General features: G+C 43.4%; 1 protein-coding gene across 8 annotated transcripts in view; it reads left to right on the top strand.

The window, feature by feature from the left end:
* The window catches only part of UBE2G1 (ubiquitin conjugating enzyme E2 G1), a 102,024-nt gene that overhangs the window by 58,919 nt on the left and 26,661 nt on the right, over nt 1-16,444 (top strand). For 7 of the 8 annotated variants that reach the window (XM_070061254.2, XM_017348822.4, XM_070061250.2 and 4 more), the window contains one exon: nt 14,820-14,922. In XM_070061254.2, the coding sequence (XP_069917355.1) occupies nt 14,865-14,922 (58 nt within the window). In that variant the 5' untranslated portion in view covers nt 14,820-14,864. Of the gene's footprint in view, nt 1-12,813; nt 12,887-14,819; nt 14,923-16,444 lie in introns of all 8 variants that reach the window. The other variant, XM_070061252.2, reaches the window with a different exon arrangement.

Here is a 16,444-nt window from a genome sequence, read left to right as displayed (position 1 = left end):
AATGGTAGTAACATGGCTTCTCATTCAAAAATGGAATTTCCTTTACATCAGGCAATTCTTTGTGAATTTCATAGTATAAGAAAATTTGGTAGAGTACATTGTGTGTGGGGTTTTCAGAGTACACTAACAAAGGCTTCAGCTTAATCAATTTTTCTATATAAAAGGAGTAATAGTCTGACACTTTTTCTTATGCAAGTGTAAGATGGCCCTCTGTTTTTGTTTTTAAGCACGTAAAGGCAGAGTTAAACAGAGAGAGGTAGAGATAGAGAGGTCTTCCATCTGCTGGCTCACTCCCCAAATGACTACAATGGCTGGAGCTGAGCCAATCCAAAGCCAGGAGCCGGGAGCTTCTTCAGGTCTCCCACGTCGGCACAGGAGCCCAAGCACTTGGGCCATCTTCCACTGCTTTCCCAAGTACTTTAGCAGGGACATTCTGCCTGTCAGGAGAGGTTATATTGCCTGAGCACCAGTTCTGATCAGGCAGCAGAGTTCTTTTCTTTTGTTAGTGCAATTATAAGAAGCAAAAGCAGATACAAATAGAGATTTGAATTAGAGAAACATGTTCCAGTATTGCTACCCTAGGGATAGGTTTGGCAGTGATGACTCAAGTTGCTGGGTTCCTGCTACCTGTGTGAGAAATCTGGATTGATTTCCTTGCTCCTGATTTCAGTCCAGTTCAGTCCTGGCTATTGAGAGTGCATTTGAGGAGTGAACCAGTGGATGGGAACTTTCTGCCTGTTTGTCTGCTAAATGAATGACTCAAGAACCCTAAGTTACAACTCTAGGAAAATGTGATAGATAATAGCTACTAGAAAGCAATAGTCTATCTTTTAATGGTTATTTTCATATATAAATTTATATATAATTGATGAAGCAAAAGAGATTGCTTTTAAAGCATAGCAGCCCTCTGGGATGCTGACGTTGCAATTGGCAGCTTACCCTGCTTTACCATAATGTCAGCATAATACATAGCTTTTTAAAAAATATGAGTGGATGTTGTGACTCAGTAGGTTAAGCCACCACTTGGCACAACTGCATCTAATATCCAAGTGCCAGTTCAACCTGGCTTCCTGCTAGTGTTCCTGGTAAAACAGATGATAGCTCAAGTAGTTGAGTCCTGGCTACCTATGAGAGACCTGGCTAGAGCTCCAGCCTTTGGCCTCAGCCTGGCCTAGCCTCATCTGTTACAGGCATTTGGGGAGTGAACCATCAGATGGAAAATCTCTCTTTTTCTCTTCTCCTTCACACCATCTCCCTAATAAACATTTTTTTTAAAATTTGGAAATAGACACAGCAAAAGATTTAGTAAGAAGACAATTTCTTGCATTATTATGATATTTTGTATGGAATTTATTCATGATTGTTAAATTGGAACTTTATAATGGAGCAGAGTTGGCAGAATTTATATTGCTTTGATACTGTGATAGTCTACAGCATACTAGTGTCTCCAATTTGCATAATATGGTAGCTGATGTAAATAAATTATGAGAATTTGGATGTTGTAAAATATTATAGTACATTTGGCCTTATGTCCTCCACAGTTCCTGGTTGTGAAGCTTCGTGTTTGTGGAGGGAGAGGAAGAGGAGGACATGGATAGGAAGGGGCCAGTGTGTGTGTTTTCCTAATCTTCATCTTTTTTTGTGAAATTGTTGTCTTCTATCCTTTTAAAGCCATTGAAATGAGGTTAAACCACACCACTAGTTAGCATAAGAAATAGAGATTTTTCAGTTGGCTTTGGATCCATCTTTTGCCCTAGAATGCCTTAAGACCTACTTTCTCCATCTAGATGGTCAATACCTCAATGCCTTGCCTCTTTCCTTTTTTTTTTTTTTTGAGTTTTAATTCAACTTTCTATGTATGATTTTAGGGGTCCGGCCTCCAGATGACCACAGTAGCCTCGGCTGGGCTAGGTCAAAGCCTGGAGCCCAGAACTCCATCCAGGTCTCTCATGGGTTTAACCTGCTGTGCCACAACTCCAGCCCAATCCGTTGATTTATTAATGTCTAGAGTGAGGGAATATGCAACTAGGAATAGATTTCAAACTTTTTTTTCCACTGTACATGGATTTCTTTCTTTCTTTTATTTTTTTTTTTAAGATTTTATTTATTTGAGAGGTAGCATTATAGTGAGAGGGACAGAGAGAAAGGTCTTCCTTCCGTTGGTTCATTCCCCAAATGGCCACAATGGCCAGGGCTGTGCTGATCCGAAGCCAGGAGCCAAGTGCTTCTTCCTGGTCTCCCATGCTGGTGCAGGGGCCCAAGGACTTGGGCCATCTTCTACTGCTTTCCCAGACCATAGCAGAGAGCTGGATTGGAAGAGGAGCAGCCGGGACTCAAACTGGCACCCAGGCGGAGAGTTAACATACTGAGCCACGACACTGGCCCCTCTGCCTCCCTTTCTTTCTCTCCTTTCTCTCTCTTCTCCAAGTATGAATTCTATTTTTACATTGTCAAGATTTCTGTCAGTTTACAACCGTTCGTGATTGCTTAGGTTTATTTGTATTTACATGGAATCAGTAACTCCTTTGTCCTTTCACCAGGGGGTTTATAATACAAATTTATTTATTTTCTGTTATTTCCCAGTAATTATTTCAAGAAGTGACACTTAAATCCTTTAGTTCACAGTACTTGGGAGTCATTATTGCTGTTCTATTTTTGACCACTTCCTTGGGTCTCTCATTTTTTTTGTATCACACTCTTCCTCAGATTTCTGTAGTTACTCAAGAAGCTGTATCTGTGTTGCTATGGCAGAGGCCTCGGAGGTGGACCTGATTCTTCCCTACTTCTGTCTTGCTTGCTCTTTTCTCTTCCTGGATGCCCATAGCATTCATTTGGCAGATGTTAGTTGTTTGTTCTGTGCTGGTTTTCACAGGTGCTGGAGTATGTTTTCAGTCTGCATATTTTGTTACTACAGAAAGGTTTATGTATTTATTTTACTTGTGATCTTTTTATATTCTTATTTATTTATTTATTTGAAAGGCAGAGTTTCAGAGAGGCAGAGTGAGGGAGAGGGAGAGGGGGAGAGAGGGGTCTTTCATCCACTGGTTCACTCCCCAGATGGCTGCAACTGCTGGAGCCGCACTGATCTGAAACTTCTTCCAAGTCTCCCACGTAGGTGTAGGGGCCCAAGCACTTGGTCCACCTTCCACTGCCTTCCCATGCCATAGCAGAGAGCTGGATCGGAAGTGGAACAGCCAGATCTCGAACCAGTGCCCATATGGGATGCTGGCACTGCAGGCAACGGCTTTACCCGCTATGCCTTAGTGCCAGCCCCACCATGTTCTTTTTTAAAGATTTATTTAGGGCCTGCTCCATGGCTCACTTGGCTAATCCTGTGCCTGTGGCGCCGGCACCCTGGGTTCTAGTAGTGGTTGGGGTGCCGAGTACTAGTTCCAGTTGCTCCTATTCCAGTCCAGCTTTCTGCTGTGGCCCGGGACGGCAGCAGATGATGGCCCAAGTGCTTGGGTCCCTGCACCCGTATGGGAGACCGGGAGGAAATACCCAGCTCCTGGTTTTGGATTGGACAAGACCGAAGGATTTGGGCCATCCTCCACTGCTCTCCCAGGCCACAGTGGGAGCTGGATCAGAAGTGGAGCAGCCAGGACTTGAACCAGTGCCCATATGGGATGCCGGCACTATTAACTTTACTCTTTTTAACTATAACTAGGTTTTCATTTAAACTGTGACTTCTTAAAGTTATGCTGGTGATTTGTTCACACTGTTTTTGGTTTTGAAAGCTTACCTTTAGATCCCCCAAGACTTCTTCAACAAAAGCTGACATGCTTCTGTCATTTCTTTGAAATTGTTTTCCTAAAGTCTTCTTAGATTTTTACATTTATTACTAGGTGTTGGTAGGAGTGGCAATGGAGATTCAAGAACCTTATCACTGTGTTAGGAGAATTTTGAGTGTGGGGGCATCTATGTAATTGATGACAACAAGGAGTTAGAGAAGACGTCAGCCTCACTTGGAGGTTACTAAAACTTGAATCTTGGTCATGGATGCAGGAATGTGAGTGGGGAGGTCTATCACTGCCACCTAATACTCATTTGTAGCCTCCCCTTCAACCCCATCCCCTAACCCACAATGTGATATGGTTCAGGGCAGAATAGTTGAGAAACTGATACACAGGATTAGAAGGGAAACTGAATAGAAACCAACTGGGAGTTAAACCTAGGAATATGACTTTTTTTTTTTTTTTTTAGATTTTATTTATTTATTTGAGAGGTAGAGTTACAGACAGTGAATGGGAGAGAGATATAGAGAAAGGTCTTCCATCTCCCAGTTCACTCCCAATGTTGCTTTGAAGAAGTCTTATCTGATCACCAGTCTAAGATTGTTCCCCTAGACATTATATTTTTTTTTCAAAGATTTATTTATTTATTTATTTGAAAAGCAGAGTTACAAAAGCAGAGGTGGGATGGTCTTCCAACCACTGCTTCACTCCCCAAATGGCCACAACAGCTGGAGCTGAGCCAACCTGAATCTAGGAGCCTCTTTTGGCTATTCCACACCAGTGCAGGGACCTAAGCACTTGGACCATCTTCCACTGTCTTCCCAGGACACAGCAGAGAGCTGGATTGGAAGAGGAGCAGCTGGAACTTGAACTGATAAGTGCCCATGTGGGATGCTGGCGCCGTACGCTAGCCCTGGAATATGACTTTCAGAAGGCACTCTTCAAAAAAAGAAAAAAAGAAGGCGGCACTCTTCATTGGAAACTGATAGGAATTGAACTAAAATAAGTTTAGATAAGAAAAGGAAACTTGACTCTTAAACATTTCTGGAAAAGCAGGTGTGGTACTGGGTGTAAGAAACAAGAATCCTGTACAGATCCCTGTTCTTGTTGCTTTCTAGTGTGTTCTTCATTTTGGCTTCCTTCTTTCCTGTTGGCTTTCTTCTTGAGATCTCAACTGTGACTGTGGACAGTGGTAAGGCTTTGATGCTGCCGCTTCCCCCAGAACTGTAATTCCCATTTGAAAAACTGGAAGGTCTCCTTTACTCACTCTCAGGGCGCAAAGGTGTGGGGTTTGTTAGTTCCTGCCAGAGGCAAATAGTTGGGCATGGTGTTTGGAGGTGGGCCATCTTTCCCAGAAGAACTGCTTAGGGTGTGGGCTTGTTCTTGAGGTGATAACAATATCACTGTGTTCCATTTACATCCTGTAGTCTGATGAGCATTTTAAAGGAGGATAATGGTCAGCTAGCATTTCGTGTACCCTAAGCTAGGACAGTTCTTTGACATATATTCTATTTTGCAATACTACTGTGGATCTGACCACACTTTACTAGTGAGGGGAATAAGACTCAGTAAAAGAGAAAAGGTGATTGTTTTAAGTTGACAGGCTAGTGAGAATTGGGATTCAAGCATAGGGCTGTCTGACATACTACCACACTTCATGCCCACGATTATGATCGGGAGAGGGAGCAGGAGATGGGATAGTTTGAGGGTGGTTACGGGGGGAAGAACTGCTGTAATCCAAAAGTTGTACTTTTGAAATTTATATTTATTAAATAAAAAAGATTATGATCAAAATTTTCTAATGTGAAGCAGAATCTAGAAGTGTGAAAATGGGGCTGGCATTGTGGCACAACAGGTTAAGCTACCACCTGTGATGCCAGCAATCCCATACCAGAGTGCCGGTTCAGTTCCCAGGTACTCTACTTTTGCTCCAGCTCCCTGCTAATGTGTCTGGGAAAGCAGTGGAAGATGGGTCAAGTACTTGGGTCCCTGGGGAGTCCTGGATAGACTCAGGCTCCTGGCTTCAGCCTGGCTGTTGTGGCCATTTTGCGGAGTGGACTGGTAGATGGAAGATCTCTCTTTCTCTCTGGAACTCTGCCTTTCAAATAAAGTAAGTCTTTTTATTTTATTTTTATTTTTTATTTTTTGACAGGCAGAGTAGACAGTGAGAGAGAGAGAGAGAGAAAGGTCTTCCTTTGCTGTTGGTTCACCCTCCAATGGCTGCCGCGGCCGGCACGCTGCGGCCGGTGCACCGCGCTGATCCGAAGGCAGGAGCCAGGTACTTCTCCTGGTCTCCCATGGGGTGCAGGGCCCAAGGACTTGGGCCATCCTCCACTGCACTCCCTGGCCACAGCAGAGAGCTGGACTGGAAGAGGAGTAACCGGGACAGAACCGGCCCCCAACCGGACTAGAGCCTGGGGTGCCGGTGCCGCAGGTGGAGGATTAGCCTATTGAGCTGCGGCGCTGGCCCACATATTCATGTCTTTTATCAAATTTATTTCCAAAAACTAGACAAGGGGCTGGTGCTGTGTCACAGTAGGTTAATCCTCCGCCTGCAGTGCTGGCATCCCATGTGGGCACCAGTTCTAGTCCTGGCTGTTCCTCTTCCGATCCAGCTCTCTGCTACGGCCTGGGAAAGCAGCAGAGGATGACTCAAGTGCTTGGGCCTCCTGCACCCACGTGGGAGACCGGGAGGAAGCTCCTGGCTTCGGACCAGCCATTGTGGCCATTTAGGAAATGAACCAGCAGATGGAAGACCTTTCTCTCTCTCTCTCCCTCTTACTGTCTGTAACTCTACCTCTCAAATATATAATAAAATCTTCAGGGGAAATAAAAAAACTAGACAAGGTCAAAGGAAGTATAATGTGGTGTAAGGGCCTGACAATTTTGTACTTTGAGACATTTCTTTCTTTCTTTTTTTTTTTTTTAAGATTTATTTATTTATTTGAAAGAGTTAAACAGAGAAGGAGAGACAGAGAGCGAGAGACGTCTTCCATCCACTGGTTCAGTCCCCACTTGGCCACAACAGCCAGTGCTGTGCTGATCCAGAGCCAGGAGCTTCTTCCGGGTCTCCCACGTGAGTGCAGGGGCCCAAGGACTTGGGCCATCTTCTACTGCTATCCCAGGCCATAGTAGAGAGCTGGATCAGAAGTGGAGCAGCCGAATCTCTAACCAGTGCCCATATGGGATGCTGGCACCGCAGGCTGCGGTTTTACCTGCTGTGCCACAGCGCCGGCCCTGAGGTATTCCTAATGCAGCAAATCTTGGCTTAGATATATGCTGATGCTATTGTATTTAAGCACAAGCAACAAACATACTTAGGACTTAATCTTTACTAACATTTAGATAAGTGTTTGAAGAGAGTACAAGGAAGGTGAAGTATACTTCAGGTAGCAAAATGTTCCCCTTTGTTACTTTAGGATGTGATCTATAATTCTGCTGAACAAATCCTTTTGGAACATCCTGAAAAAATTTTCACAAGATAGGATCTCTGACCTGCTTTGCTTGTTTGCTCCATATTCCTATGGTTTTGATTAGGAAACTAGCTAGTTTTAGCCCATGGCATTGTGTAAAGAGTTAAAAAAAAAAAAAAATTTAAGCAGACTTCTAAATTTCTCAGAAATCTGTAGTGATGATTAAATTAACATACCTTGAAATCTTGCAGAATTAATTAATGTGGTACCCAGCATTGTGGCATAGTGGATAAAACTACCTCCTGAAATGCCAGTATTCCATATGAATGCCCATTCCTGTCCTGGCTCTACTTCTGATCCAGCTCCCTGCTGGGAGGCCTGGGAAAGGAAGAAGACCCAAGTGTTTGGGTTTCTGGCACCCTCGTGAGAATCCTGGTTGAAGCTCCTGGCTCGGACCTGGCCCTGCCTGTGTCCTGGTTGGTGTGGCTATCTAGGGAGTGAATGAGCAGATGGAATCAATCAATCCATCAGTCAATATCTCTTGTCTCTCTTTCAAATGAATAAATAAATCTTAAAAGTTAATTAACGGAAGTGATATTTTCTCAGTTAATTTGGTAACTAGATTTGTAATCAAGTCCTGCAAAAAAGAACATTCAGCTTGATCTTTGTTAAACATATAGTAAAACCCAAGTAGACAGACTGGTGTTATGAGCATCTGTATATTCACTGAGCCTCATGACAGCCCTCTTTCATCTGTCTCTGCCCTCTAATTTACAATGGTGAAGCATGTACCTTTGTCTGTAAATATTTCAGTACATTTGAACACGAGAGAAAGCCCAACCCAATACCATCATCACACCTTCAAAAGTGAGTGTTTTTGAGTATTACTTCCTATCTAGTCCATCTTCAAATTTTCATTTGTGTTGTCAATGTCATACATTTTTTGTAATGTTTGAATTCAGTTCTCTATTTTTGTCCCCCTTGCTGAAGGTTCTTGTCTTTTAGAATTTCCTGCAGAGGAGATTTTTCTATTGTGTCCCAGGGATCCTTAAATATGTTTCTCTTTTTTTTTTTTTTTGACAGGCAGAGTGGACAGTGAGAGAGAGAGAAAGGTCTTCCTTTTGCCGTTGGTTCACCCTCCAATGGCCGCCGCGGCCGGCGCGCTGCGGCCGGCGCACCGCGCTGATCCGATGCCAGGAGCCAGGAGCCAGGAGCCAGGTGCTTCTCCTGGTCTCCCATGGGGTGCAGGGCCCAAGCACCTGGGCCATCCTCCACTGCACTCCCTGGCCACAGCAGAGGGCTGGCCTGGAAGAGGGGCAACCGGGACAGAATCCGGCGCCCCGACCGGGACTAGAACCCAGTGTGCCGGCGCCGCTAGGCGGAGGATTAGCCTAGTGAGCCGCGGCGCCGGCTTCTCTTTGTTTTTAAGTAATAGAGAGGCAGAAAGCTCCCAAGCTTGCTTCTGCTGGTTCACTCCCTAACTGCCTGCAACAACCTTGGCTGGCACTGAAGGTAGCAGCCAGCAGCTCAATCCAGGTCTCCCAACAGCTGGAGCCAGGAGCAGAGCTGGGCATCAAACCTAGGCACTTTGATATGCGACGTAAGAATCCAAACTGGCCTAGCAATACCAGGGGCTGCTCCTCTGTCCTTGTTTTTTGTAAATTGGTAATTGAATCTAGAGGACTGAACAGATTCAGGTTTTTGAGGTAAGACTCCTTCATAAATAAGGGCTTGTTTGTCAGGAGTTACTTAATGGCTGATTGTCTTTCTTAAATGCGAATATAAAATGCAAAATTATATATTAAAATGACAAAAATAGCAAGTATTTTCAATTTAGCTGGAGCTTTTTCTTTTTAAACATTTGTTTATTTATTTGAAAGTCAAAGTTACACGCAGAGAGAAGGAGAGGCAGAGAGAGAGAGAGAGAATATGAATCTTCTTCCATCCGGTTCACTCCCCAGTTGGCCGCAGTGGCTGTGTTTGTCTGAAGCCAGGAGCTTCTTCCAGGTCTCCCACATGGGTACAGGGGCCTAGGGACTTGGGCCATCTTCTACTGCTTTCCCATACCATAGCAGAGAACTGAGTTGGAAATGGAGCAGCCGGGACTGGAACCAGCGCCCATATGGGGTGCTGGCACTAAAGGAGGTAGGAGGTAGCTTTACCTGATACACCACAGAGCCAGCCTCTGAAGCTTTTCTATAGAGTGCTTTCATTTGATCAAATGGTAATTGCTGTTTGATTAAATAGCAAAAAAAATTTGTATAGAAAAGGAACCCTAAATCTTGGTTCTTTTGCTTTTTATTTTTTAAGCATCCTATCCTTACTTCTTTGTTTTTGATATAACAGTTATAAACTCATGGATTTAAAAAATACATGGGGCATGGGCGCCGGATTCTGTCCCGGTTGCTCCTCTTCCAGTCCAGCTCTCTGCTGTGGCCCAGGAGTGCAGTGGAGGATGGCCCATGTGCTTGGGCCCCTGCACCCACATGGGAGACCAGGAGGAGGCACCTGGCTCCTGGCTTCGGATCATGGTAGCTCCATCTGTAGCGGCCATTTGGGGGGTGAACCAATGGAAGGAAGACCTTTCTCTCTGTCTCTCTCTCTCTCATTAACTCTATCTGTCAAATAAATATAAAAAACCAAACCAAACCAAACCAAAACATGGAGCATCCATTATGGCACAGTTGTTTAAGCTTGCTGCTTAGGATTCCTGTATCACACATCAGAAAGCTTTCCCAGCTGTGTCCTAGTTCCTCCACTTCCTCTAATGTGCCTATGAAGCAGCAGACAATGGCTCAAGTTCTTGAGTTCCTGCTACGCCTGTGGGAGACTCAGATGGAGTCCCAGGCTCCTGGCTTCAGCTTGGCCCAGTTCTGGCTGGTGCGGCCATTTAGGGAGTAAACCAGTGAGTGGAAGATCTTTGTGTCTGTCTCTCCCTCACTCTGTGCTACTCTGCCTTTCAAATAGTAAATCTTTTGCTCCTCACTGACTTTGAGTCTGGTTTGATGGATTGGCAAGAGAGTGGGCACCCATGTAGGACTGTGAGGTGCTCCCACACCCTCACCCTATCATAGGCTCTGGTGACCAAACTTCCAAGGCTGTGGGGACCAAAAAACACTTTTGAAAGTGTACTCTTTGAGTTCATTAACTTTATTGGTACTCAAATTGCCCCATATTTGGCCAGTGGGAGCCTCTTTAAGTTGGCTCTTAAGTCGTTATAGTGTTATTTGTCAGCTTCCTTTTTATCTGGTATATATGAAATGAGCTTAAAAGAGCATTTCTTGCCCTTGACCTGGAGCCAGCTACTTCTCTGAAGAGTGATGGTCCATTTTAATGGTAAATTCATATTTGGAGACCTTATTCTGGGTACAAGGGATGTTTAAAGTTGCTAGGCTGATCATTTTTTAAAAACAGAACTTAAAATATACATATTTTAAAGTTACAACAAATTCATATTCAAATTCAGGGCCGAAGCTGTGGCTCAATAGGCTAATCCACCGCCTGCAGCGCCAGCACCCTGGGTTCTAGTCCCGGTCAGGGCGCCGGATTCTGTCCCGGTCGCTCCTCTTCCAGTCCAGCTCTCTGCTGTGGCCTGGGAAGGCAGTGGAGAATGACCCATATCCTTGGGCCCTGCACCTGCATAGGAGACCAGGAGAAACCACCTGGCTCCTGGCTTCGGATCAGCACAGCGTGCCAGCCGGAACACGCTGGCCGTAGCGGCCACTTGGGGGGTGAACCAATGGAAAAAGGAAGACATTTCTCTCTGTCTAACTCTGCCTGAGAAAAGAAAAGAAAGAAAAGAAAAAGATTATTTATTTGAGAGGCAGAGAGAGAGGTCATCCATCCTCTGGTTTATTCCCCAAATGGCTGCAATGGCCAGAGCTGGGCCCATCTGAAGCCAGGAGCCAGGTACTTCTTTCAGATCTCCCTCATTGGTGTAGGGACTCAAGGACTCAGGTCATCTTCTGCTTTCCCAGGCCATACCAGAGAGTTGGATCAGAATTGGAGCAGCCGGGACGCGAACCAGCACCCATATGGGATGCTGGCACTGCAAACAGTGGCCTTACTGCTACGCCACAGTGCTGGCCCATAGGTGAGGTTTTCATGTTAGCTATTTTTATCCCTTCTTCTCAGTTATTTGTACTCTTTGCATGTTCCCTGACATGTTTTGATTGATAGGAAACTCTATTTGTGTTGGGGATCTTAGACTTTCACCTTTTGTGTTGCAAATACTTTCTTCTAGACACTTACATTTAGACTTTATTGCAGTACTCTATTTAAAAATATTTTGTGTAGTGTAATTGAACTGTTGAATTTTGTCTGCTTAAAAAGGCCACCTCCAGGGCCAGCGCTGCGGCTCACTAGGCTAATCCTCCGCCTTGTGGCGCTGGCACACCAGGTTCTAGTCCCGGTCAGGGCGCCGGATTCTGTCCCGGTTGCCTCTCTTCCAGGCCAGCTCTCTGCTGTGGCCAGGGAGTACAGTGGAGGATGGCCCAAGTACTTGGGCCCTGTACCCCATGGGAGACCAGGATAAGTACCTGGCTCCTCCCTCGGGTCAGCGCGGTGCACCGGCCGCGGCGGCCATTGGAGGGTGAACCAACGGCAAAAGGAAGACCTTTCTCTCTCTGTCTCTCTCTCACTGTCCACTCTGCCTGTCAAAAAAAAAAAAAAAAAAAAAAAAAAAAAAAAAAAAAAGCCACCTCCATTCACATTATATATTATATTACATATATATTAGATATAGTATTAGATATATATTTTAAAAAATTATGTATTTTCTGTTAGGTTTTATATTTGTGATCCATCTGGATTTTAATGTAGTTGTACGGTATTTAGATTAATATTCAAATGCAGATAAGATACTTAGACATTTTTCAGCTTTTCCTATTTAAAAAAAAACTTGTTTGAATTTTATTTACCTGTGACTACTACACTTTTCCTTCTACTGTCAAAAAATTTCTGCTCGTATTTTTCCAGTTGACCTTCTTTCATCAGCTCACACTGCTTACATGGATCCAGCCTTATTACCATTGCAGTGAAATTGCTTATGCCCAGTGCAGCCTCAGTTTTCTTTTCACTGAGCCTAGTACACTGAATTTAGGCTCCGTTTCTAAAAAGTTTGTATTTGTCATTGTTGGCTACTTTCTCCTTGAAATACATTTCTTTGACTTTTTTGATAGAATTGCCCTCTGGTTTTCTTCTAAGTCACTTGTGCTGCTGCTTGTTTCTATCCTGCAATTAATAATTAAAAAATAATCACAACCCATCTTCCCCCACCCCACTCCCCAATCTATTGGAATACCTAATCTGCTTTCTTTGTCTCTGGATTTACCTTTTCTAGAAATATCATGTAGACGAAATCATGTTTTCAATGTTCATCCAAGTTATAGCATTTATTAGTACTTCATTTCTTTTTATGGCAGTATAAAATTCCTTTATGTGTATACCACAGTTTGCGTATCTATTCATTCATTTGATGGACACTTGAGTTGTTCCCACCTTTTGACTGTCATGAGTAGTGCTGCTCTAAGCATTCATGTACAACTTCCTGCGTGGACGTAGGTTTCATTCTTTTGGCTACATGCCTAGGAGTTGAGTTTCTGGGTCTTATGCTATTTCTATGTTTAACTCTTTGAGTAATTGCATGTTATTTTTCACTTTGTTAGTTTAACTTCTACTCTACAAAATTTGGTTCATCCTGTTACAGCTATTGGAAGCATTCGGGGGAGTGAAACAGATGTGAGTTCAGTCTGTTTGTTTTTGTCTTTTGTGACAAATAAAAACAATTTTGAAAATTCTCTATTCATGGGTCTAGACCTTGAGGTATCCATACTACGGGCAAAAGCGAGATGAACATTTATTTATCAATTCATTTATTTATTTTAAGATGTATTTACTCATTTGAAAAGTAGTTATAGAGAGAAGGAGACACACACACACACACACACATTCTCCATCCGCTGGTTCACTCCCCCAGAGGACCACAACTGCCAGGGCTATGCCAGGCTGAAGGCAGGAGTCCAGAACTCCATCCATGTCTTCCATGTGGGTGCAGGGACCCAAGCACTTGGGCCAGAAGCAGTGTAGCTGGTACTCAAATCTGTGCCCATAAGGGATGCCAGTTATGCAGGTGACAGCTTAAGCCACTATGCCACACTGTGGACACTGAGGTGAACATTCTTCAACCTTGCTTTTGCCTAATTTATATGAAACAAGCAAAGGAAAGAATCATGTCAGTGGAAGAAAAGCAGAGAAAGAATGTCTAAAATATTTTAAGAATTTATGGTATGTTGTCAAAGTTGAGAAATGATAATAGTTTGTGGGAAGGGTAAAGAAATGTTCAAGGAGAATGTTCCATTAATGCTAGTTTTTCAAAGCCTACTCACCTATATTTATAAAACTCCACAGGACTTCTGATGGAAAATGCAACAATAAGTAATTTCTGTGTAGATTATAGAATCTTTCACAAGACTCTTGGGTACAGTGTTGGAGAAAATTGAGCAATACTCGTGTAATAGTGTTGCCTAGAAAGATGAGAAATGAGGTAGCACATGTAGAAAACAGTTGTCCATATTGTATCTTTGCTCTGTTCCATTCCTCAGTATTTTTTTTAAAGATTTATTTATTTGAAAGGCAGAGTTACAGAGAGAGCGAGAGAGCGAGCACTTCCATTTGCTAGTTCACTCCCCAAATGGCTGAAATGTCTGGGGCTATACCAGGCCAAAGACAGGAGCTTTGTGGGTGGCAGGGACCTAAGCACTTGGGCCATCTTCCACTGCTTTCTAGGTGCATTAGCATTAGCAGGGAGCTGGATTGGAAGTGGAGCAACCAGAACTTGAACTGGTGCCCATATGGGATGCCATTGTTGCATGTGATGGCTTTACTTGCTATGACACAGTGCTGTCCCCTCAATTCTTTTTCCCACCTCAGTTTTCTAGTATGTCTGAAACCTAGTTGGCACTGAGTAAATTTATCTATGCACTAACAAAGCAAGGTTAAAATGCAGTTCATAGGTTAACACCCTTGCATTTTTTTAAAAAAAGATTTATTTATTTTATTTGAAAGTCAGAGTTACACAGAGAAGGAAGGGCAGAGAGAGAGAGAGTGCATTTTAACAAGGTCTCTTAAAGATCACCTAGTAAGGCTGGTGCCATGGCTCACTTGGTTAAGTCCCACATGGGCGCCGGGTACTAGTCCCAGCTGCTCCTCTTCCAGTCCAGCTCTCTGCTGTGGCCCGGGAGGGCAGTGGAAGATGGCCCAAGTGCTTGGGCCCTGCACCCACATGGGAGACCAGGAGGAAGCGCCTGGCTCCTGGCTTCGGATCAGGGTAGCTCCATCTGTAGCGGCCATTTCGGGTGGGTGAACCAACAGAAGGAAGACCTTTCTCTGTTTCTCTCTCTTGCTAACTCTGTCAAAAATTAAAAATTAACAAATAAATAAATAAGATCACCTAGTAAGATAAGAGCTAAGTTGGACACACGATCTTCTGATGGTTTGCTCTACTCATAGTTTGAGTATAGAAATTGCAATATTTTGGCCAATAGGTGACATTTTCCCCTAGAGGACATTTGGTTAATGATTTAGAACTTAGAACATATGTGCTCAAATTCTGTAATTTGTTTGGTGAAGATATGTGCTTAAAAATTTTGATCAAATTTTTCTCTTTCCACAGAACTCAACAAAAATCCAGTGGAAGGCTTTTCAGCAGGTTTAATAGATGACAATGATCTCTACCGATGGGAAGTCCTTATTATTGGTCCTCCAGATACACTATAGTAAGTATGATGAAACTGACACATTCAAAATGGAGTTCTTTTAATTAATTGAGATTAAAAGTATATTTGGCAAACTCAAATGAAATTACTTTATAAGGAGCAGTGAAATGGCTGTATTTAAGTATCATTTGTACTGAATTTGACTAGGTGTTTGTATTTTACTTCAAGCTTTAATGTCGAAAAACTGTTGTATTAAAAATATATAATTGTTTCTGAAATACGTAAGTGACTTAAGTGCTTGGGTCCTTGCTATCCATGTGCGAACCCTGGATTGAGTTCTTGGCTCCTGGTATTGAGCCCTGGTCAGGACCTTTGTGGGCATTTGGGGAATGAGCCAGTGGAGGGAAGCTTTGTCTTTCTGTCTCTGCCTGTCAAAAATGAAGTGCTACCCAGAATTAAGTACTTAATAGAATGCTTAAAAAGCTTTTGTTGTCCAACAGTAAGGAAGCTAGTGATATTCTTAGTTACTTCAGGGGAATGAAGGGTGTGGAGCCTATCTCAGAGTTGTCTGAGGAGAGCTCTTGGGGGCCAGTACTTGGTTCTTGGGAATAAATGACAGCCTGTGAAGGGCAGCAGAGGCCTGTAATGGGAGATATTGTAGTGTTGAAGGTCAGTTGGCATGAACTTAGATGACACCCACACCTCTGTGCTCAATTCTCCGATTGATGATTAGATCATGGAAAAATGCTGTGAGGTCTGATGCGAGGCTTCATGATAGCATCATTAACCTCCAGGTAGTCACTAGAGGGCACTCCACACTTTTTTTGTTCTGTGTGATCAGTAGCTAGAAAGTGCCAGTGCTCGACATGCGTGTTAAATTAATCATTATTCTCATCTTTGTGTAGCAGTAAATTTTTACTATTGCTCTACCCATTACTGAATCTTTGTAAAGGTATTTAGAAAAGATTCTTGAGGCTCTCATTCTATGAAGTGTACTTTATGCAACTGGTGTGGGATACCTGCTATCTTCAGATTGATTATTAAACAGTGTGGATAGCCACCCATATCCACAAAAATGAAAAATTTCAGGTAGGCCCGACAGGTTTCTAAAGATTAAGTTTGAAACCCAGATATTACAGTATAATTACAAATCTTGTGTTTGTATTAGTGACTAGTGCATACCTTCTTTATCTTTAACTCTTTTTTGTTTTAAAAAATGTTTGTTCTCATCTCCTTGAAAGGCAGAGCAGTCGGGAAAGAGAGCAAGCTCTCCTACCCACTGATTCACGTGCCAAAAGCCTGCAATAGCCAGGACTGGGCCAGGCCAAAGTCAGGAGCTAGGAACTCCAACCACATCTCCCATGTGGGTAACGGGGGCCTAAGCATTTGAGCCATCATCTGCTGCCTGTCAGAATGCATTAGTGGGTAGTTGATTCAGAAGTGGAGTAGCCAGGATTCTAACCAGCACTAGGTTGTCAGATGTAGATGTCCAGAGCAGAGGTGTAATTTTGCCACAGTGCCCATCCCATAACTCTCCTTTTCTTTCGTCACTATTGGCTGGTTTGTTCAAGGACTAAGCTAT

Source organism: Oryctolagus cuniculus, chromosome 17 (assembly GCF_051225735.1).
Source record: "Oryctolagus cuniculus isolate XC-2025 breed Fujian yellow rabbit chromosome 17, ASM5122573v1, whole genome shotgun sequence".
Lineage (NCBI taxonomy): Eukaryota > Metazoa > Chordata > Mammalia > Lagomorpha > Leporidae > Oryctolagus > Oryctolagus cuniculus.
The sequence above is the reverse complement of the archived record's forward strand: the minus strand, read 5'-3'. Positions and strand labels throughout refer to the sequence as shown.